The following is a 24,157-nucleotide window of genomic DNA, read 5'->3' on the forward strand; positions in this document are numbered from 1 at the left end:
GTTTACAACCAGGAGGAAACAGTCTTCCACATGTATGTGCAGTGCCAAGAGGATTCAGCCCTTTTTCATTTCCCCGCAGATGTTCCGGGACCTGCCACACACTGCAGGGTGGACTGAAGTGCTTCAAAGCCATCCAGCGTGGTTCTACACATAGAATCATACAGCACAGGAGGCCATTCAGCCCATCGTGCCTGTGCCGGCTCTTTGAAAGAGCTGTCCAATTAGTCCCACTCCCCTGCTCTTTCCCCATAGTCCTGCAAATTTCTCCCCTTCAAGTATTTATCGAATTCCCTCTTGAAAGCTACTATTGAATCTGCTTCCATCACCCTTTCAGGCAGTGCATTCCAGATCATTACAACTTGCTGTGTAAACAAATTTCTCCTTATCTACCCCCTGGTTCTTTTGCCAATAATCTTAAATCTGTGTCCTCTGGTTACCGACCCTCCTGCCAGTGGAATCATTTTCTCCCTATATACTCTATCAAAACCCCTCATAATTTTGAACACCTCTATTAAATCTTCCCTTAACCTTCTCTGCTCTAAGGAGAACATTCCTATCTTATGTAGTCTCTCCACATAATTGAAGCCCTTCATCCCTGGTACCATTCTAGTAAATCTCCTCTACACCCTCTCTAAGGATGTGACATAAAGAAAGAAAGAACATGTATTTGTATAATGCCTTTCATGTCCATAGGTCGTTCCAAAGGGCTTCATCACCAATGAAGTACTTTTAAAGCATTGTCACTGTCGTAATGTAGGAAATGCGGTAGTCAATTTGCACACAGCAAGATCCCACAACAGCAATGAGATAAATAACCAGATAATCTATTTTAGCGATGTTGATTGAGGGATAAATTTTGGCCAAGACACCGGGGAGAACTCCCCTGCTCTTCTTTGAAGAGTGCCAAGGGATCTCTTACATCTGCCTTAAAGGGCAAACAGGGCCTCTATTTAAAGTCTCATCTGAAAGACGGCACCTCCAACAGAGCAGCGCTCCCTCAGTACTGCACTGAGTGTCAGCCTGGGTTATTTGCTCAAGTCTCTGAAGTGGGACTGGAACGCACGACCTTCTGACTCAGGGGCATTAATGGCCCAGAGCTTACTTACCTTGGACGCCGCTCCATAATGGCGTCCATCCCAACCGCCGTCGAATCTATCGTAGCAAGTTCGCGAATGCGCACATGCGCAGTAAAACCCCGAAATCACGAACTTGCTCCGATTGGTTCACCGGTATTTTGACAGTTACGAATTAAAGGGCCACCTACGCTGCAATCAATACAATCAATAAACATCTGTAAACTTACCCATCTGCCCAGCTGGAACGAAGATACTTACACCACAAGAAGACACGCTTGAAAATACCAGCCCTACATTACTTTTTAAAAGCGCGGTGACTTATAATGACTGCAAAACAACAAAAAATTAAATTTTAAAAATGTGGAATGTCTAATTATTCTTATTTTAATATTTTTTGATCATTAAAAAAATTCCTTAAAGAATACAAATTTTATTTATTTTTAACTTTTAATTTCTGTATGTCTCAGTACGTTATAAATCATTTCCTTGCCTTTTTATAATATAGTATGTTATTATGTTAAATTTTTACTTTGACTAACTTAGGGAATGTCACTTTAAATGAATATTACTTGCCTGCTTGTGGGCGGGGCTTACATTCCCACAGTCTTTGCAAGCGAACATGACCTGCGCTGATCTCGGTGCAAACCACTGGAGAAGATTTCAAAATTCAGCAAATGGAAGTCGTGGCCTATGCAGTGAGTACATTCATACTTTTTATCCGCAGGATGTGCGGAGATCCTTGCCATGTTGATCGGAGCAAATTCCGTCCCATGATGTTACCGCTGAGCCAAGACTGACACTGAGCCGAGGATGACAGAACAACAACAACTTGCATTTATATAGTGCCTTTAATGTAGCAAAACGTCCCAAGGCGCTTCACAGGAGTGATGATCAAACAAAATTTGACACCGAGCCACATAAGGAGATATTAGGACGGGTGACCAAAAGCCTGGTCAAAGAGGTAGGTTTCAAGGAGCGTCTTAAAGGAGGAGAGTGAGGTCGAGAGGCGGAGAGGATTAGGGAGGGAATTCCAGTGCTTATGGCCAAGGCCCGAATGGCCTTCTTGACATGGGGGTAGTGGACTCCTCCAGTTGATTCGCCATCTGCAGCCCACTGTCTGACACTACCGTCAGTGCCTACGCATTTGATGCTCTGCAAGCATACTTCATTTAAAAACAGAATCTGTGAGTCAAGGGGTGACGTGTCCTGAATCTCTGGTCAGCAAAGGCATGGTCCTCATATTCTATCAACTGCTGCTCCTGCTCATTTGTGCACTGTGCATCAGCCAATACATTCGCCTTTGCCCTTACTCTCTAATTCCCCTGGAATGGATGTCTGTTCCGCCGCTCGCAAGGGAGAGAGTGACTCATCTCTGTTCCGTCTAGATTAGGAAAAGAGGAAGAGAGGCTAGAATGAGGTGCTGTAGAGGGAGAAAGGGGAGGGGGAAAGCAGGGGAAGTGTGTGGGGAGGGGGGAGTGTGGGAGAGGGGAGATGAGGAGGTGAGTGTAGTGGAGGGGAGAGGTGGAGGAAAAATGATAAGGCGAAAGGGAGGGCAAGGGATGGAAATGATATGGAGGTGTGACAGGAGGCGGAAGGGGTGATAGGAGGGAGGAAGGGGATTGGGGACAGGTGGGGAGATGGGGACAGGTGGGAAAGGGGGCATGAGGAAAGAGGACAGAGGGAAGAGAAAGAGTAGAGAAGAGAGGGAAGGAAGGAGAGGTGACAAAAGGAGTGGGGAGAGAGGGAATATTAAAATAATGCCATCTCCTACTTCTTCCCCTTTGAACTACTTCGTCAACCCCTGTATCCTCACTTTCCCTCCTCCCTCCGCTCCTCTTCTCCCATTTCCTCCTTCTATCCTCCCCCTCTTCCTCAACCCTCTCCTCTCCTCATCTCTCCTTTTCCTCTCTTCTTTTCTTCTCCCTTCCTCTTCTCTCTTCACATTCTCTCCTGCCCTCCCCTCCTGTGCCTCTCCACCCCCTCCCCCTCTTCCCTCCCTCCAATTATCTCCTCTCAACCCACTTGATCTAGAAACTACACTTGATATCGACTCTGCACATCCAACACCTTTCTGTTCAAAAGTTTTTCAAAATAATCTGATGAAAAATGAGAGGTCAGATTTCAAATGTTTTACTGAGAGTTAATTTATATCGAGTATCGAATTAGAATGAGGAAAGATGGTGTTAGGTAGACAAAGAGCCATTGGCGGCAACTGTAAATGTAAAGATGGAATCAGATAAACAGAGATGGAAATAAAGAGAAATGGGGAACAAAGAATGAGAGAGGTAAGGAGATAAAGAATGACAGACAGAGGGAATGAGGAAAAGAGACAATGAGATAGGAAATAAAAGAAAGGTAATAAGAAAAAGTGGAATTAAAGAAAGAAAGAGATAGATAAGTAGAAAAGAAATGAGAGAGAAAAGGAAAAGAGGAATGAGCGAGACAGAGTGAAGGAGGGAATGAGAAACAGGGAGGGAATGTGAGGGAGGGGAGAGGAGGAGTGTGAGAAGCATAGGGAAAGAGGAAATCAAAGAGATAGGGAGAGAAGAATGAGCAAAAGAATTGTGAGAAAGAAAGAATAGGAGAGGGGGAATGACTCAGGCAAGAGAAAGGATGAGAGGTCAGAATTTAAATCCCAAGTAACAAGTTGAAACAAAGCATGTGTCACATTGATGGGCCAGGTTTCAGATTCCTTGTATGGTCTACTTGTAGTTACAATGAGAATGCCAGTGAGCGTACTAGTATCTGATAATTAAAACATGTGCTCTTTGTTGATATACAAATTCTCTCTGGCTCCTGGCCTTTGAAAGGTTAGCCACTCCCAGTCTAGTAGGTCACCTAAAGTTTTAAATACAAGAGTGACAATTTTCTCTGGCGTGTATTTATATTATCACTAGCTTGGTACAATTAACAATAACAACTTGCATTTATATAGTGCCTTTAATGTAGTTAAACATCCCAAGCAGCTTCACGGGAGTAACCGATGTAAATAAGAGAATGAGAAGAAGATTACATGATGATTTTAATTATTTGTACAATGGACACAGCGACATATATTTCAAAAATAATTTTAACTAAAACTCCATTTGGTAATGTATATACCAACTTTGCCCCAAAAATCTGGGTAGTTTTCATAGGTGTCAACGCTCCTTTTAGGTTTCGGTGTCTAAAAAATGCAAAACTAGTCATTAATATGCAAAGTCATATTATACGGCATAATGAAAATTTTGATCTGCCGGGGTCATTCATTACAATTTGTGGTTTTCATGCAAAAAAACTGAAGGAATTGTATATGTGGTTTTTCTGATGTCACATAATCCCATGCAACAAAGACGCAATTTGACTTCTTCAGCAGCCAACAAACCAATTGCCATAATCCAATGCAATTATGGAATGCGATCTCCAGATCATCGATAAAAATCCCAGAATCCCCTGCAGTAAAACAGAATCTGACTTATTTGACATCGCTGGAAACTAGTGACTCTAGCTATATTTGCTTTTGTATTTGATTTAGTAGGGTGGCAGAGTTCCCAATTCCTGATGTGCGGGGGTCTCGTGCAACTACAGTAGCCACAAAGTAAACCTAAATATACAAATTGTGCCATGGGACTCAACAGTAGCTAATGTAACACCTTTGCTCAAGAAAGGAGAGAAGGATAAACCGGGTAACTGTAGACCTGTTAGTTATGCGCAAACTTTTAGAATCCATACCTAAAGATAAAATTAGTGAGCATTTAGAAATGTATGGGTTTTTCAAGGTTAGCCAACACAGATTTGTTAAAGGCAAGTTGTGTTTAGTGGAGTTTTTTTGAAGAAGTGACTAATTGGATAGGCAAAGGCAATGCAGTAGATGTAGTATACGTGGATTCTCGGACGGCATCTGGTGGTGCCTTACTAAGGACTTGTTAGAAAAATTCAGGCATATGATATAAAGAAAATGCAACAGCATGAATAGAAGTTTGGTTGGCAGACAGTAAACAAAGTGTTAGGGTAAATGAATGTTGCTCAGATTGGAGAAAGGTGTACCATGGGGACAGTACCAGGTCCACTTTTATTCTCAATATATATAGATGATTTGGACTTGGATATAGGGATCACAATCTCAAAATTTGCTCATGACACAACGGAGGTTAGAACAATAGCGAGGAGGACTGAAAAAGACTGTAGGACAACCTGGACATAGGGTTCCCAGCCCTTCCAGAATGACCGGGACTTTCCCTGAATCGGGGGTTCCTATCCCGAGCACTGCCTCCAGCAGCCGGGGAGATCAGCGATTTCCCGCCGCTGTGCGTCCACATGAACAACAGACACTTACGTGAGGTACTGTAAATAATTACTGACTATTAGCCTGGCACCAGGAGTCAGCACGAGGTTAAGCAACCTTTTCCGCGGAGCTTGTCACCGGCAGCTGCTCTGTGTCGTCACCCGCAGAGAGCCGTGACCGGCCTGGGGGAGGGGGGCTTTGAAATCGGAGGGGGGATGTCTCTGATATCGGGAGGCTCGAGAATGAGGGGCGGGGGAAAAGACGGAGGCCTGGGGAATGGAGGCTCGGGGAGAGATGGAGACTGGGAAATGGGGACTTGGGGAGAGGTGGAGACTGGGGAATGGGGACCTGGGGAGAGGTGGAGACTGGGGAATGGGGGATCAGGGAAAGAGATGGAGGCTGGGGAATGGGTGGGTGTGAGGCCCAGGATTTCCCGTAGAGCCCGTGGCAAAGTGGTGAGTGGATGTGGCGCTGAGAGATGAGCAGCCAGTAAATGGCTAAGTGAAACCTGGGGATCTTACTGTGGGTAAACAGTGAAAGAATATTTCCACTGGTTGGCGAATAAGGAAGTAGGGAATGGAAACCAAGGATTCTCACTGGAAGAAACGAGGGACGAAGAGGAAGGTTCTTGAACTGAGGGCTATTAGACCGTGGGATCCTTCACCACATATGACTACTGAGGTAGAGACTAAAACTTCATTTCAAAGGGAATGGAATAAGTATTTGATCACATGATCAGAATGTCACATGATCAAACCTCTAGGATTGCCTCCAACCAGAAATGGCAACCCTACCCGGACAAGTTAGCACAATGGGCAGTCAGGTGGCAATTTAATGAGGGTAAGTGTGAGGTAATACATTTTGGGAGGAAAAATAAGTAGAATTCAGTAGAAAGACACTGAAGGCTTTGGATTAACAGAGAGATCTAGGAGTTCAAGCACAAAATTCCCTGAAAGTGCAAATGCATCCAATAGAAAAGCATCTCATGTTATACATAAAATGTGACCAATATTGACATAAGCACATTAAACATAGTTCCACATGTTTAAATTAGTCAACAATCCTTACCACTCCATTATAAATCAGTTGTGAAACCTCCCAGGTGTTGATAACCTGGATAAGCCCTTCCCCACTCCCACCTCCTCCCCCTCCCCTCTCACTCCCCCTCCCCCCCCCTCCTCCCCCCCCTCCCCCCCCCTCCTCCCCCCCCTCCCCCCCCCTCCTCCCCCCTCCTCCCCCCCCTCCCCCCCCCTCCCCCCCCCTCCCCCCCCCTCCCCTCTCCTCTCCTCACCCCTCACTCCCCCCTCCGCCGGTCCTCAACCGAATTTGCTGAAACGTGACGTCGTTTGATTGACATCGAACCCAGCCAGACAGAAGACGACAGGCGGCGCCTGTGTCCAATCAGGAGCGGCCGGAGGGGGGCGGCAGTGAGTGATAAGGTCAGGTTGTGGCGAGGTTGGCGCCCAGGGCGTTTGCGGGAGCGGACTTCGGCTGTCGGGGGAAAGGATGACCCGTGAGTAGCGCGGAGCCGGGCGGCCGTCAGTCAGTCAGTCAGTCAGTCATCAACCGCGGGCTCGGGCGGCGGCGAGGTTTGCGGCTCCAATCTCGGTGTCGTGAGGGTGCCGGTGGGAGTCGGGCCTGGGTTTGGGCCCCGCTCTTGCGCGCCCGATTAACAGGTCGGCGATTCGCCGTTTGGTCGAGTCGCGGTTTGGGGGGGGGGGGGGGGGGGGGGGGAAGGCGGGTTCGGCGGGTAGGCCGCGCCAAGCCATAGAGTGGGGCTGGATCCGGCCCGGCCCGTCACTTTTTTTTGGGGGCCTTTGTTGACAGGCCCCGGGCTTATGGTGGCTGCTGCTGCCGCCTCCCCCTGCCACGTACACACGCCATCCCAGTGACAGCTCAGCGCCCAGCGTAAAAATAGTCGGCTCAAATCACCCGGGGGAGCGATTAAAGGGGTGGTCCGCCTCAGGGCTGTGGGTGAGGAGGACTGAGGCCCACTGCCGCCCATCAGCAGCTCCGTTGTTTTTGTGCTGTGAGTTTGACCTCACCGAGTTCAAGCTGCAGCATCAACATGGGAGCAAAGCCACTTTGCACTAATGCAGTTGTAGTGTGAAGAGGAGTCGGCCATTCAGCCCCTCGAGCTTGTTCCGCCATTCAGTCAGGTCACGGCTGATGTGTCCCTCAACGCCACTTACCTGCCATTGCTCCATATCCCTTGATACCCTTACTTAACAAAAATCTATTGATCCCTGACTTGTAAATGTCAATTGACCCAGCATCCACACTCTTTTGGGAGAGTTCTAGATTTCCTCTACCCTTTGTGTGAAAAAAGTGCTTCCTGATTTCCTTCCTAAATGGACTAGCTCTAATTTTAATATCTGGAAATAGTATCTACCCCATCAAATCCCTTTATCATTTGACCTCCTCAATTAGATTGCCCCTCAACCTTGTAAACTGTGTAGGGGATACAAATCATATTTATGCACCTATTTCTCATAATTTAACCCATTAAGCCCTGATATTGTGAATCTGTGCTGCACTCCATTCAAGGCCAATGCACTCTATCTCTTTCAGCTGACCTGTCTAGTGATGGGTTCTTTTGCTGGATACTTGATCATAGTTTGTACTTTTTTTGTTGTTGGATTACTATTGCTGTCTTGCTCAGGGATGGACTGGAATACTGTTTGGCTGTTAACTTGATCAATCCCTTTTTAAGACTCCCAAGTATTGCTGTAGGAACAATGGTCATTGTGACTGCTTGTAAACTGCTGAGGTTATTAATTGTAGTGATCCTTAAATGTCAGACCAGTCCAGTACTGTAAAGGGAAGACAGTCTAGTTCTGGGAGATTTGAGTACAGAATCCTGATGCTGGTTTTGTGTTCAGCATAGATTTCCAATAGGTATGGACTTGAAATAGTCAGAATTTATGAACTGTAAATGGTATTTGCCCTAACCATACTTGCAGGTTAGAATGTTGGTGCTGGATTTAGTTGTTCAAAACTTTTGTTTGTACAAAGCCTGTAAAATTCAGATTGCATAACAAGAAAACATCTCTACTGTTTAATGGTTGAAAAATTGCTGTGCTTTACATTGCTGATCTCAAAATACATCCAGTACCAACATGTTGCAGTATTTATGTGCAACTTTAGGCTTCGAAGCAGTGGATGAATGGATTCCAAGTGGTCAACATTATGAAAGGCAGTGCAAAGCAGGTTTATTTTAAACAGAGCAACCTTTTTGCTAAGTTTTAACTGATTGAAATCAAGTTTGTAAATCTACAGTTCCAATTATGATATGTCATGAGGTGTGGTAAGCTTCAACTGTTAGAGCAGCTGGGGACCCTTTACAGTTGCAGCCACTGGGCAGCTGGCTTTCTACCAAGTTGGACAACATTGTCTGCAGCCGTTGGATACCTGACTATCTGCTGCTACCTGGAGGTGCATTTTTGTGTCTTGATGTTTTTCATAATTGACTTGCTTATAACAACAACAACTTGCATTATATAGTGCCTTCAACATAGTAAAATATCCTAAAGCACTTTACAGGAGCATTATCAAACAAAATTTGATTTTAGAGTGTTTTGGAGGGAGCGTGGGAGAGGGGTTTTAGGGAGAGAATTCCAGAGCTTAGGGCCTAGGCAGTTGAAGGCACGGCCGCCAGTGGTGGTGCGATTAAAATTGGGGATAAGCAAGGGTTGGAGGAGGTTAGTTAGTTAGGGAGAGGTGAGGCCAGGGAGGGATTTGTAAACAAGGATGAGCATTTTAAAATCAAGGTGGGCAAGGAGCACAGTGGTGATGGAGACCTGATGCAAGTTAGGATACGGGCAGCAGAGTTTTGGATGAGCTCAAGTTTATGGGAGGCTGGCCAGGAGAGCATTGGCATAGTCAAGTCTAGAGGTAACAAAGGCATGGATGAAGTTTGCTGTGGCAGGAGCAGAGACTGGCAGTGTTAGAGGTGAAAGTAGGCAGTCTTGGTGATGGAGCGGATATGTGGTCGAAAGCTCATCTCATCAGGGTCAAGTAGGAGGACAAGGTGGCAAACGGTCTGGTTTAGCCTCAGTGGCCAGGGAGAGGGATGGAGTTGGTGGCTAGGGAATGGAGTTTTTGGCAGGGACTGAAGACAATGGCATCGGTCTTCCCAATATTTACTTATTTGGAGGAAATTTTTGCTCATCCAGTACTGGATGTCAGAGAAGCAGTGTGACAAATCAGACAGTGGGGTCGAGGGAAGCTTAGTGCTTTTATTGTATAATGGAACTGTCAAATTCAAATATCTGGGTCTCGTAATTATAATTTGTACCACTAAATTATGTGCCCGGGAAGCAGAGCCACTTTTTGTGAATAAGCGTTCTCTGAACCCATTTGAATTTCTCAATTTCAGGAAAGCATCCAACTCGGTTGAATACGAGAAAGAACACTTGGCAATATGATTCTTAAATCTCCTTTTTGAGGACTCCTTGAGCTGCTTGTATGGTCCTGGAACTATATAAACTGTGTTCAACTGTTTGTAACTCATATAAAATGTCATTTTTATAATGAATGCCAGAGTCTAGTTTGGAGTAGATTAGCTTGTTTGTTTATACTCTCAACCAGAAAAAAATTACAGTAATTTGACTGCAAGAGTCTGTTTTGTATATCTGAGCCAGGTGGCTATTTTTATCTTGGCATTCCTCCCCTTCATATACCAACAGTTTTCCCAGAGTGAAGGCAAGTGACATGTTATGGGGTTCTACATATAACCTGCTGCTAGTGTTGAGTGATTGGCACATTAATTGTCTCCCATTGGCATGATATTGGATGGAGCATTAAATAGGGAACACACTATTGTAACTTTTTTTAAAAACAGCTTTAGGTAGACCAAGTGTGAATTTAAGACCTGTAGCCATACACAGAACTGATCCATAGTTTCAATGAACATCATCTGGGTTCCTTAGCTGCCTATCTAGAAACTTATACGGTTGTTCGGTGCTGAGCCATTATTTCTTGGAAATGTTATGTATGCCATTTCATTATCTAATGGTTGACTCATCAGGCATTTTAAAAGCAAGATAATTAATGATGTTTATGTTGAAACATTAACATGAAAGCCTTCTGGCCTGAAGACACTTCCAAACCCACTCATCTATAGTTCAGTTAAATTCAAAGTTTTTAGCTTTCAGCTCCATTTCAATTTCTGGAATTGTCATTCTGACTTGCAGTAGAGAGTAGTATTTCTCCCATGTACAAATGCCACATTGGGAAGTCTACGCAAGATTGTTTCCTCAAAGCTTTGCAGATTATTGGACTCTAAGAAATAATTTCTGATGGGGGAAGGATATTTTAACCTCTTGGACTGAGTCAGTCTTTCCTTTCTAAGGATTTGTCATCAGTAATTTGATGTGCATTTCTGCTTTGTATAGCTGTCTTGTAAATTTCAATTTCAGCATGAACATAACAGTATGATATTGTGGTATTTACAGCCTTTTGGGTGCGAATGGTGGGCATCCCAAATGGTGTCTGGAGCATTATACCAAAATTAAAAGGCAATTCAGTCCTGTGGGTTGTCACTCCATTCACAACACATGCAAGGGTGCAGGCTTTGGTTTGGAGAGGGCTCAATCTGCTAGGGAAATCACCATGTATTACCGAACTGCAATTTACTAAACATTTGTGACAAAATCTTACCTGTAGAAATTTATTTTATGGAGTTGAATCTCTGCATTATGTACTGCAACATGTGTAAAAGCTGTTGTATAAGCTACATACAGGCTACAAATCTGTGCAACATTATTCCTGAATTGCATTTTGTCTAACTTGTTTTGCTATAAAAACTTTCTTGCTCACATCCAGTTTGGTTTCATTTTATCACCAGGTTTATGATGTTTTGGGATTTTACTCTGATGTTTCTTGTACACAGTACCAAGTAACATTCCTATAAGCGAGTGTTTGCTCCTTATGAACCTACAAGTGCATCTTTTTGCCTGCAATATCTAATATACAGAGCCCAAGGGGTCGATCAGAAATGCTTGTTGCTATATTTCACAAGCTCCCTTTTAGTTTCATAAAGAGAAACAGAATAAACACATCAGACCATGGCTTAGATGATAAACTACTGAAGTTTATTGAATATAACAGGCACTGCTGAAGACAATGCAGATTGCAGCAGTTCAGAATATCTGTTTCTCCTACCTAGAATCATAGAAAGGTTACAGCATGGCAGTAGGCCATTCGGCCATCGAGTCCACGCTGGCTCTATGCAAGAGCAATCCAGCTAGTCCCACTCCCCTGCCCTATCCCCACAGCCCTGCAAATTTTTTTCCTTTCAACTACTTATCCAGTTCCTGTTTGAAGGCCATGATTGCATCTGCCTCTGCCACCTCCTTGGGCAGTGCATTCCAGATCCCAACCTGTGTTTTAAAAAAAAGTTTTTCCTAATGTCACCTTTTGGCTCTTTTTCCAATCACCTTAAATCTATGTCCTGTGGTTCTTGAACCTTCTGTCAATGGGAACTGTTTCTCTATCTACTCTGTCTAGACCCTTCATGATTTTGATCAAATCTTCTCGCAACCGTCTCTGTTCTTAGAACAACCCCAGCTTCTTCTGTCTATCCACGTAACTAAAGTCCCACATCCCTGGAATCATTCTGGTAAATCTCTTCTGCATCCTCTCGAAGGCCTTCACATCTTTCCTAAAGTGCAGTGCCCAGAACTGCACACAATACTCCGGTTGTGGCCGAACCAGTGTTTTATGAAGGTGGTTCATGCCTTCCATACTTTTGTAGTCTATGCCTCTATTTATATAGCCCAGGATCCCGTATGCTTTTTTAACTGCTTTCTCAACCTGCCCTGCCACCTTCAACGATTTGTGCACATATACCCCTAGATCTCTCTGTTCCTGTACCCTTTTGAGTTCTGCCTTCTGGTTTATATTGCCTGTTTGTGTTCTTCCTACTGAAATGTATCACTTTGCATTTTTCTGTGTTAAATTTCATCTGTCACGTGTCTGCCCATGCCTCCAGCCTGTCTATCACTGTCCTCCTCACTGTTTACTACCCTTCCAAGTTTTCTCATCTACAAATTTTAAAATTGTGCCCTGTATACCCAAGTCCAAGTCATTAATATATATCAAGAAAAGCAGTGGTCTCAGCACCGACCCCTGGGGAACAGCACTCTACACCTCCCTCCAGTCCGAAAAACAACCGTTCACCATTACTCTCTCTTTCCTGTTCCTTAGCCAATTCTGTATCCATGTTGCTACTGCCCCCTTTATTCAATGGGCTGCAATCTTGATGATAAGCCTACCATGCGGCACTTCATCAACGCCTTTTGAAAGTCCATATACACCACATCAACTGCGTTGCCCTCATCTACCCTCTGTTACTCATCAAAAAACTTTCAGGTTAGTTAAACATGATTTGCCTTTAACAAATCCGTGCTGGCTTTCCCTAATCAATCCACGCTCGTCCAAGTGACTGTTAATGCTGTCCTGGATTATCGTTTCTAAAAGTTTAAACTGACTGGCCTGTAGTTGCTCCGTTTATCCTTACACCCTTTTTTGAACATGGGTGTAACATTTGCAGTTCTCCAGTCCTCTAGCACCACCCCCATATCTACAGATGTTTGGAAGATTATGGTCAGTACCTCTGCAATTTCCACACTTACTTCCCTCAGCATGCATCCCTTCCGGACTGGGTGACTTACCTACTTTAAGTGCAGCTTGCCTTTCTAGTACCTCTATCAATTTTTAGCCCGTCCAGTATCTCTACTATATCTTCCTTTACTGAGACTCTGGCAGCATCATCTTCCTTGGTAAAGACTGATGCAAAGTACTCATTTAATACCTCTGCCATCCCCTCTGCTTCCATGAGCAGATCTCCTTTATGGTCCCTAATTGGCCCCACCCCTCCTCTTACTACCTGTTTACTGTTTACATGCCTGTAGAAGACTTGTTTTGATTCTTTTATGTTGGCTGCCAGTCTATTCTCCTACTCTCTCTCTGCCCCTCTTATTTCCTTTTTCACTTCCCCTCTGAACTTTCTATATTCTGCCTGGTTCTCACTTGTGTTATCACCTGACATCTTTTTTCCATTTCATCTTACTCACTTTCTCTTGTCATCCAGGGAGCTCTGGCTTTAGTTGCCCTACCTTTTCTGCCTCGTGGGAATGTGTCTAGACTGTACCCGAAACATCTCCTCCTTAAAGGCCATCCACTATTCAATTAGTTTTGCCTGCCAATCTTTGATTCCAATTTACCCAGGCCAGATCTGTTCTCAAGCCATTGAAATTGGCCCTCCTCCAATTGAGTATTTTTACTTTAGAGTGGTCTGTCCTTTTCCATAGCTATTCTAAACCTTATGATACTATGATTGCTGCTCCCACTGACACTTGCTCCATTTGGCCCACTCCATTCCCCAAAACCAAACCTAAAATAGCAACTGTGACCCTTTGACAATGCTTAGTAATATAGGGCCTCAGATAGCATCTTTTAACTAACTTTACAGGAGGTTCTTGCTTTTGCCCCATAGAATACATCTGCTTTTCTGAGCTGGGAGCATGTTTCCTGCATCTGATTTGTCACACTGCTTGTCTGACATCCAGTATCGGATGAGCCGAAATTTCCTCCAACTAAATATTGGGAAGACTGAAGCCATTGTCTTCGGTCCCTGCCACCAATTCATCCCTCTTCCTGGCCACTGTCTGAGGCTGAACCAGAACATTTTCACCTGCTGCTGAAACCCTCATCCATGCCTTTGTTACCTCTAGACTCGACTATTCCATACTCTTTTGGCCGGGCTCCCAGCTCCCACCCTCCATAAACTTGAGTGCATCCAAAACTATGCTGCCCGTACCCTAACTCGCACCAAGTCCCATTCTCCCATTCACCCATCCCCCCTGTCCTTGCAGACTTACATTGGCTCCCAGTCTGGCAACACCTTGATTTTAAAAATGCTCATCCTTGATTTCAAATAACTCCATGGCTTCATCCCTACCTATTTCTAACCTCCCCCAACCCTCCAAGATCTCTGCAGTTCTTGCCTCTTGTGTATCCCTGATTTTTGCTGCTCCACCATTGGTCAGGCCATCAGCTGCCTAGGCCCAAAGCTCTGGAATTGCCTCCCTAAACCTCTCCTCCTCTCTTCCCCCTTTTAAGATGCTCCTTAAAACCTACCTCTTTGACAAGCTTTTGGTCACCTGTCCTACTATCTCCTTAAGTGGCTCGGTGTCAAATTTTGTTAACAGACCTGTGAAGTGCCCGTGGGCCATTTTACTACATTTTAAGGTGCTATATAAATGCAAGTTGTTAATACTCTGAACTTCAATCGGAAACAAAGGAAATCAAAAATGTGTATCTATAAAATTAAGCTGCCTTTAGACATAAGGGCCTGGAGTTACCTCTGTAGGCGCAACCCCGAAGCTGTGCCCATTTAGTGGATGCTGCAAAACGCCCAAGTATTCTCACAATCTCATTAGAATACGCCCAAACTCTGCATAAATTGGCATAAATCAATGGAAACCATCGGGGCCCAAGGAAATGCCGAATCCACACCAGTCAGTTTCTTCCTTGAGTCTCAAAATTTAAAGTTTCAACTTTTTTAACCATCAGTAATACACATTAGGCACAGCATTTTTAAGTCTCTGCAATCGAGACAGCTTTTCAATTTTTAATGTGACTTGTAATTTGCCATAAAAATGTATTAAAAGAAACAAAATACAGAGCATTGGTCAGTAAGGATACACTTTTAAAAAAAAAATTGCAATTAAAAGACCAAAATGTGTTTCTTCCCTGCTGCGCCTGGAAGTCTGGTTGTAATGTTGCGACCCCCAAACAAATGCAATTGAGAGGATACTCGTTTGAGTCGGAGTGGCCAGGTTTGTGGGCGGAGATTTGTTGGGACAGACTATTTGATGACCGAGCGTAAAAGATCAAGGAGATTTGGGCGTGTTGTAGTTGTGCGCGTAATTCACTTATACCCAAAATTCTGCTATCTTTTAAGCCATGTAATTTGTTTGCACCCAGACTGTGTGTGTACTTGGGTGTGAATGTGGAGGAAACTCCAGGCCAAGCAGATCCCTTGGAATGTCAGCAGCTTCTAACTAACACGTAATTTGATACAAATCCATTTGTCATTTAATGTGAGACCCCATTTGACTGACTTGACCACTTTCAGAACGGCAAGCTGATAACACTAAGTATATCTTCCCAAATTAACCTGAATATCTTTACCATTAAAACAAAAGCAAAATACTGTGGAAGCTGGAAATCTAACAAAAACAGAAAATGCTGGAAATATTCAACAGGTCAGACAGCATCTGTGGGGAGAGAGAGAAACAGAGTTAATGTTTCAGGTCGATGACCTTTCATCAGAATGGTTCTGACGCAAGGTCATCGACCTAAAAGGTTAATTCTTTCTCTCTCCACACATGCTGCCTGACCTGTTGAATATTTCCAGCATTTTCTGTTTTTATTACCTTTGCCATTAAGATGTATTAACATTGCAGCAATCTGTAGATGTCTGGAATGAAAATTTTACTCACATTAAGATAGTGAGACTGTAGTTATTGGGACAGAAAGCCACTCTGACAAAACCAGTTGTTTGACTTTGGCCAGTGAATTGATTTTATTTTTAAGAAGCAAGAAAATGAAAAGAAGCTAAATTATTGAAAGAGAAGAAGCCCTGTTATAAATTCATGTTGATTCCTCTGAAAGACTGCTGTTAAATGAGACTTGGAGTGGGGGGTGGGGGAAGAGAGGAAGGCAATATCTTTTTTATTTTAAAAAAATAGACTAGCTTATAGGGATTTTTGAGCTGGTTAGTCTACAATAGGAATTCAAAAGAAATATATGCTTAAAAAGTAGAGACCAGAATAGTAACATTGTCATAGCCCTGTGAAGTCTCAGACAGAATATCATAGTAAACTGATCTTAAAGTACCTGACTTTTTCTATCTCCTGTTAGCTTCCTAATTAATATTTAAGTTCCAATCAACTGTATATGAACCCATTATATTGATTGAAGAACTTGGTCAAGAAAATTCCTGGGATGGGCATGTGGCTTTAATCTTACTGTTGCAGTGATTTGCATCCTTACTCTGATCAATCCAGCATCACCTCACTGGGGTGACCTTTACCAGTTGGTTAAATGGAGAGGCAGGGTTTCACTCTTGAGGCTAGTTTTTTTTATTTGTTCATGGGATGTGGGTGTCGCTGGCGAGGCTGGCATTTATTGCCCATCCCTAATTGCCCTTGAGAAGATGGTGGTGAGCTGGAAACACTCCTAGAGCTCATGTAAGTAATTTAGCTGGAAGTAGAATCTCTGGACTACTTTGTTTTTTCATTCAAGTGAAAGTTTGATCATTAATTGTAGGTAATTTAAACAATTGACTTGGGATGGAGGGAGACTGTGGATTTTGATCCATCTACTTTTAGGCTAATAGGTGTCAATTTCTGCTGCACAAAGTCTGGCTTCTGGTACTCCAATGTCTGTTTAACACTGATGTTTGTATATATCTTGCTCCTTTCAATACTGTGATGCTTTGGGGAAAGGAGAGAAGAAAGTTTGAGTTCTAAACTTCCCTAATCTTACTAGGTGATTATATCTTGGATGGGAAGGGGATGAAAGACTGAGACCAGTTTTTCTCTCCTTTTCCTGTTGTAGGAACTCCTGTTAACTTGGCTGGATCACAATCTTATGCAACTACTGTAATCATGCCTTTTTTAAAAAGGAGGGAATAGTAGTGATGTGGAAGAGATGATCAAACTGAGGAAGTCACCATTGACCTTTTTCTTCCTAGGTGGTAATCAACGAGAACTTGCTCGTCAGAAAAATGCAAAAAAATCAACTGAGCAAAGTAAACGGAGAAGAAAGGATGATGGTTTATCTGCTGCAGCCAGAAAGCAGAGGTAAACCAAACCTAGCATCAACTGAATCTGTAAACCATAAGACAAGCAGTCAAAAAACTGATAATCTGGAGCCAAAATCTTGTAACTCTACAGAGGAATAATGTGGTTACATTTCTGTACATCTGGCCTCTTGAATATTTTTGGAGTGTGGGGGCTACTCACGATGCAGGTTTGTTGGCATCTGTTGAGGTTAACATTTTGGGTATGGATACTTTGTCAAAACTGGAAATAGATGGGGCTAAATATAATTTTAAGGGGGAGAAGAACAGTCTGTGTTGGACTCCTAGCACAAAGAAGCAGTTGATGGGTTTGATAAGCCGTGAATAAATTCTTAAAAGCTATAAAGTTCTGGATGATTGAATGTCTGTCCAGTATTATGGCAGTTGTCTGTGCAGTATTATGCTAGGATTAGTTGTGAGTAATTGAATTCAGTTGACTTTTTGAGTGGCTGAAAACAAAATGGAGCAGAGTCCAAATGGGAGCCCACTTTACTATCTGGATTAGTTTGTTTTTTTTTTAAAATGTAGGCTCTTGTGCTTTTGATTGGAGACTCTAAATTTGTGTTACTGCACCATTTCTAATAACTGCCAGTCGTTTGTCTCATCCTGTATATTCACAATAGAACACCTTTTTATAAAAGGTTATCCAGGCATGTACTCCAAGTAGTGTTTGTTGAGAAATTTCTCGGTGTGATGGCTTACAATTTGTATTCTTGCAGGGATGCTGAAATAATGCAGCAGAAGCAAAAAGGAACTACAAACCCTGAAGCACCTGCGGGAGCTGGTGCAGGGACTTCAAACTAACTCCCACACCCGTGGTACTCTGCCTAACTTTCCTGGACGGGTACATCTAACGAGCAACGCGGCTTTATGTCTTCAAATATTGAACATATTTAAAACATTGGGTTCCGATACGTCAGAAAATTGCATTGTTGTATCTTTCTTACGGGATTATGCCATGTTTAATGCTGAAGGAAGGTGTCCTGCTTGTAGAATTGTTACTGATGCAGTATTAGACTTGTGCTGTAAAGGTGCATTTCCTGCATGTGCATAATTCACTAGAGGTATTTCCAGTGTAAGCAGAAAAAATGCTTGCTTTTGGATTTATGTGACCAGCCGTGTATTGTTGTATCAAAGCTAACCCTTTAAATTCTGTTTTAATAAAGACAGCTTTTAAGTTGACAAAGCTGGGTTTAGCTGCTTGTCTTTAAGTTGCCACTAAAGCTTTGCCATTCTTGAAGCACCTTTACTCCACCTCAGAGGTGGAAGGAAACCAGTTCTTAACACGATTAATCAAGTGTGATGTTTTCTAGCGAGGTAGGTATTACTAAAGGGTGCACTACTTTTGAAGTTTTATTTTTTGTGGGTGTTTGCTGCTTATACAATGTTGACTTGTATTAGTCATGTGCATATCCATTAGACAGTGCACATATACAGAGCAATAATTTTGGTCTGTGTGGCTCACTTACAAATCAAATCTTTTTTTGCCAGGGAGGAGTTGTCTTTTTAAATGTGTAGTAGGGAGTGAAATCTGAGAGAAAGAGGTGATAGGCAGAAGTCTCGCTAATAAAATGGGTGATTTGCCTATAAGGGTTTAAGGCATTTAATGTTGGTTATTGCCACTTTATATGGTTTACTGTTCCACCAGTGGTGCTATAAAATCATGGAAGAAACTGGGTAGTTATCTGGAGTGATTGGGCTGACTTGTGGCCAGGTGGGGTGTGGTCTCAGCTAATGATGCTGGTTTGATGTAATATCACTCCCATAAAGACTGGAGAAAGCTTGGCTGAAAGGGAGGCAGCAGAGAGATGAGAGGGAATATTTTAAATTGAGTGGGACAAGGACAGGTTCGAACTAATAAAGTTAGGACAGCTATTGGGGAATTGTTCACAGTGAACAATCTATGGACTAGACTTCTACACAGGTGGAGGGAGCAAAACCTTGAAAGCATTTAAGAAACTATTGAATAATACAAGGCAGGAGAAGCTATACAATCTTGCTGGATGGATGCATTTAGCTGGGCTGAATGGCTGCCTTTATATGTAACTGTCTTGTGATCTACCTCCAATTGAAGCATCTTGCATGCTATTATTCTCTGTATTCTCAGCTTTAACAGTGGTATGGGATTAAAAATGACAGGAATCTTGTAAGGGCAGTTTTTTTTCATCTGCAAGGTTGCTGAATTAAAATCATCAATTTGACTTATTCAGTTGTAAATCAGTGGCTCTGATGTTACACCCTACATGGCATAAGCATCTCTATTGTTATAAAAGTGAATCCTGAGCAACATCACCAGTGATCTAGTTCTAGTGTGTTTCTCCCATACAATCTGTTTGCTGAATTTAGGTCCATGATAGTGTCATCTAAAATGTGAATCATCATGAGGGCAGGAAATTGATGTAGGGTGCTATTTTCTGCCATCTGAATGGGCTAATTAATTTTTATCCATAATATTTTGGGGATCCTACATGGTTAGTGACTTAAAATTGACTGAGATGCTAATGCTTTGCTTGCTTAATGGTGCACAATGAGTAAATGGGGTTGGGATGAATTATGAAACACATCACAAGCCAGAACCACAAATTATACAATGTGATCAAGCATCAACCTTTTGCCAAGCTGGCTGCAGATGCTGAGGAATGTGTATGGTCAATTGTGACAGAACTCCTGGATTTTGGGGGGCAGTGGCACATCTGGTTTATTAGTTGCTTTGTCCCAATGATTTCACTTGGTGTTCATTTTCCTTCTTGCTGTTCTGTTCTTTAGTGACCTGGCAAAACCATTGCTCATTTCCAAGTGTATATTAAAAACTTTTATATCAGTGTGCACTCCCTGTCAACTTTTTCATTGTAAATTCCTATGTCCACATTGATAATGGAAACTGTCCAATTAAACTTGAGTTGTAATTGCACTGCCCTGTCAGTGTAGATGGTTTATTGGGGGGGGTGTTTGCTGGTTACATAAGGGTAGGAGCAAGGCGGTAGTGGTCCCATAATCGGAGTGATGCACTTGCCACCCTGTTCCCCTGCCTCTTGCCTGGCGTCTTTCAGGCAGGCACTTGGACCACCCTTGTAATCAGGTGAGCGCCTCATTAAATTATGCATATTGGGGACCTATAACATACATAGGAACCCAATCACAATTTCAAAATACAAATGTCAGGACTGTGTCACACATGCGCTGCCCACTTGTGATCCTTGGAGGGACTGCTGGAGGTCGCTCACAAAACTGCCTGGAAAGACTTTGTGCCAAGAGGAGCAGGATTGGCAAGCTGTTGCAGGATGCCTGTAACTTGCTAGTGAACTGGAAATGAGGCCCTGCAAGAACAAGGAACTGCACTCCACACATCTGTTCTCTGCCTGTGGTTAAAATGGGCCCAATAATTTATTAACAGTCTTTCAAACGGTGTGTCATTTACTTGGGGAAGAAGATCTTTGAAATATTTTGGTTGGGTGGTAACTCATCATTTTGTTCTAATGTGATCGATCATTGTATTTTGTTACTTTAAAACACAAGATTTGGCAAATGTTCAAAGATGGTGCTGTTTCAAAAGAACCCAAACATTTTACTGGATATTATAAGTTTATTAGAAATTAGTGATTACTCCTCTTGAAACAGTGATTCAGCCACATGTTTAATGGGAGGGGGATGGCATTACAGGAAAGTAACCTAAGTGAGGAGTACTTTAAAATTGGGACCCAAAAGAAGTTTAGGTTGTAAGCTGCCCAGTGGTTTTAGTGCATCCTTTGCCTGACCCTTGGCAGCTGTACCTTCAACCATCTAGACCCTTAGCTCTGGGATTCCCTCCCTAAACCTCTTTGCCTCTCCACCTCACTTCCTTTAAAACCTACCTCTGATCAAGCTTTTAGTCACCCATCCTAAAGTCTCCTGTAGCTAAATGTCAATTTTTTGTTTTCTGTTTCTATGAAGCACTCTGGGATGTATTTCTACAGTAAAAGTGCTATATAAATGCAAGTTGTTTGTTTCTTGTAAACCTCCCCTTGTAAATCCTATAGGATTACTATTGAGCAACATTTCATCAGTAGGGTAAAACTAACCTGTCAATGGTCTAAACCCAGCTTATGGTCCCTTAGTGGGTAAACAATCCAATGCCTGATGAATTCTGCTTCACAATGATAGGAAGATCCTCTGAATTGCTGCTTTGTAACTTTGAACTGCTAATTCACCCAGTCTTATCAAATGCTATCAGTTGCTTAACTATGTCTTTGAATTGCAGAATTTGCATGCTTACATCAAAATAGTTAGAATTGTATCACTTGTATTTTCCAAATAAATTTAAAAGTAACCTGTTGTACACAGAACAGAACTTCAGTGGATGATGTGTTTAATTGGTGATTTCAACATTAACTTTCATCAAGTTTACCCTTTTTGTGTGTTAAAAAGAACCCCTAACACATGCCTTTTCACACAATGTATGTGCTAAATCAAATACGTAACTGAAAATAACAAGTTCTGATATTGGAAATGGCAACAGTAGTGGCTTAAAACTTCACAAAACACTACCCAATCCATCTTTTAGATCCTTATGCAACATAGCTTTCAAACTTGCAAATGACTAGGAAGACTATTATAATTTAGACATTCATTTGTCACTGGTAACTAAATCCATATCTCTCTTGCAGAGTTCTAAGTGTGTGTATTTTTTAGCCTTGTCACCCTCTTGAACTGTTTGAGGATGGCACCTTGATGTTGTCTCTGACTCAAGACCACAACCATGGAATTTATTCCAACTGCTTAGTCCATTTTTATAGTTCACATAAAATCAATGAGTGATGATAAAAGAAGCTTGACCAATTGACTTTTGTGCCTTGGATTGAGCCTAGGCAGTAGCTTCTTGCTGTGGAGTTCCTGCTATGTCAGTACCAATGTAGGAGATGTGGTCATTTCAGTACTTGGGAGAATTCTGTCACTTGAGCTTGTAGTTGATGCTCTATTTTGCCATCAGCTCACCTATTCTATAGTCCATATTAGAGTAAAGTGACCCAAAGGATTGCATCTCTTGTCAATAAATGTAAAGCTATGTTCAATAAACTTCTGTTGGTGTTCGTGCCTGATTTTGTAGTATTCAATGCCTCATGGGAGGAGGCCTTATTTGAATTGTGACCTCCAGGTGTGTCTTCACAAGTGCTTGATCTATCTTTTTTAAAAAAAATAGATAGCTTGGTTTACAGTGATTTCCTCCAACTCCTGCTCACCAGTGCAAGGATTTTTTTTGACTTCTATAGAAGTTTGTCCAAGGTGACTAAACTTCACAGACTGCAACATCCACAGTACATTTCCTGTACAATCACCTTACCATTTTCAATTTTAAAAAAACCCAAGTGTCATAAAATCACCAATTTGACTATTGATGTGTTGGCTCTTCTATGTTTATAAGGAATATTGTACCAATGACTGTGTTGCTGGCTTTGAGTCTATAATGCAAGGTCATTGGACAAGGCCAATAATGTAAGTTTATTTAGTAGTAATATCAAGTAAGAAGTGAAACAATGCATTCTTCCTTTCATTCAGTGGATGTTTTACAATAGAAATAAATCAACTGTTTATTGAAGCATAGGGGCTCCCTGCTGACTTTCAAAGGGGAGTTGGACAAGTTCCTGAGAGAAAAGGACATCGTGACCTGAAACGTTAATTGGTTGTTTCTCCACAGATGCTACCTGATTTGCTGAGTATTTCCAGCATTTTCTGTTTTTATTTGAAGTTATAGCAGGTAGTAGTGGGGTAGCCAGGTTTAGTGTTGCATGTAAATTACTGTGGCCACCTGGAACTTGTCTGATTTGCTTTCAGAGATCGGAAAGAAATTTCCTAAATCGGCATCCTGTTTTTTTTTGCCTCGTGCCTGAGAGTTGGCTAGATGGTGCATGTGGCCTGCACCGTGTCTGGATGAGATGGGCCAGATGGTCTTGTCCTTTTTCATATGTTAAAAAAACTTGATTTTCACTGTGGAAGATCTGTCCCAGCACAAGACGATTTAAGCTAATTCATTAAGTCAATGGTGTGCTTCACACAAAGCCTAGTATTTTCACTGCTGTGACTTAGAGGGAACTGGGCAGGGAAGGAAACATTAAAATACAGACTTTATAATCAATTTATCTACAGTTCCTTCCCTATTTTAACTGAATTGTTGCCTTTTTTTGCATTAGATTGTGTGTGTGCGTATGTATAAAATTGTGAAGTGTCCTATTTTGAATAAAATAATTTTCTTTAAAAAGTGCTCGAGGAGTAACCAGTCATTTCCTGCTGGCTTTTCTGATCACCAGATGACACGTTACCAAGCGGACGCCAATCTAGAGTAGCTTTCAACAGTGGCAGCAAATTAGCTTCAGGTTGACCTATTTAGACCACTTCGCCACAGGGAGCAAGTACTCTTTTAAAGGATAGGCCAGGTTAGCAGCTGAACTTCACAGCTGTGCTCCGAATCCTAAACTGCTGGCCACAGGAGGTCTCTGTAATCTTTGTTGAAAAGTAGGTGAGGGCCTATATTAAAAACTGAAATAGCTGTTCTGAGACTATGAATCCTAACCATTTGTTTGTTCAAGCTGTGCATTGGACTGTGTACTTCTAATTATGAATTAGGTTTTTTTTATTTGTTCATGGGATGTGGGCGTTGCTGGCAAGGCCAGCAATTATTGCCCATCCCTAATTGCCCTTAAGAAGGTGGTGGTGAGCCGCCTTCTTGAACCGCTGCAGTCCGTGAGGTGAAGGTTCTCCCACAGTGCTGTTAAGAAGGGAGTTCCAGGATTTTGACCCAGTGACTATGAAGGAACGGTGATATATTTCCAAGTCGGGTTGTGTGACTTGGAGGGGAATGTGCAGGTGGTGTTGTTCCGCTGTGTCTTCTGCCCTTGTCCTTCTAGGTGGTAGCGGTCGCGGGTTTGGGAGGTGCTGTCGAAGAAACCTTGGCGAGTTGCTGCAGTGCAT

The 24,157-nt window shown here is 42.6% G+C and overlaps 1 protein-coding gene across 2 annotated transcripts; it reads left to right on the top strand.

Annotated features, from left to right (window-relative positions):
- The first annotated feature begins 1,664 nt into the window (after positions 1 to 1,664).
- On the top strand, positions 1,665 to 18,401 carry LOC137301876 (small EDRK-rich factor 2-like). Of its 2 annotated transcripts, none has more exons than XM_067971582.1 (3): positions 1,665 to 1,771; positions 17,108 to 17,216; positions 17,935 to 18,401. In XM_067971582.1, the coding sequence occupies exons 1-3, from the start codon at positions 1,696 to 1,698 to the stop codon at positions 18,017 to 18,019; spliced, it is 270 nt and encodes an 89-aa protein (XP_067827683.1). In that variant the 5' UTR covers positions 1,665 to 1,695; the 3' UTR covers positions 18,020 to 18,401. The 2 variants fall into 2 exon arrangements, with proteins under 2 accessions (XP_067827683.1, XP_067827684.1); XM_067971583.1 differs by lacking the exon at positions 1,665 to 1,771 and adding an exon at positions 6,747 to 6,853.
- The last annotated feature ends 5,756 nt before the right edge of the window (positions 18,402 to 24,157 follow it).

Source organism: Heptranchias perlo, chromosome 34 (genome assembly GCF_035084215.1).
Source record: "Heptranchias perlo isolate sHepPer1 chromosome 34, sHepPer1.hap1, whole genome shotgun sequence".
Classification (NCBI taxonomy): Eukaryota; Metazoa; Chordata; class Chondrichthyes; order Hexanchiformes; family Hexanchidae; genus Heptranchias; species Heptranchias perlo.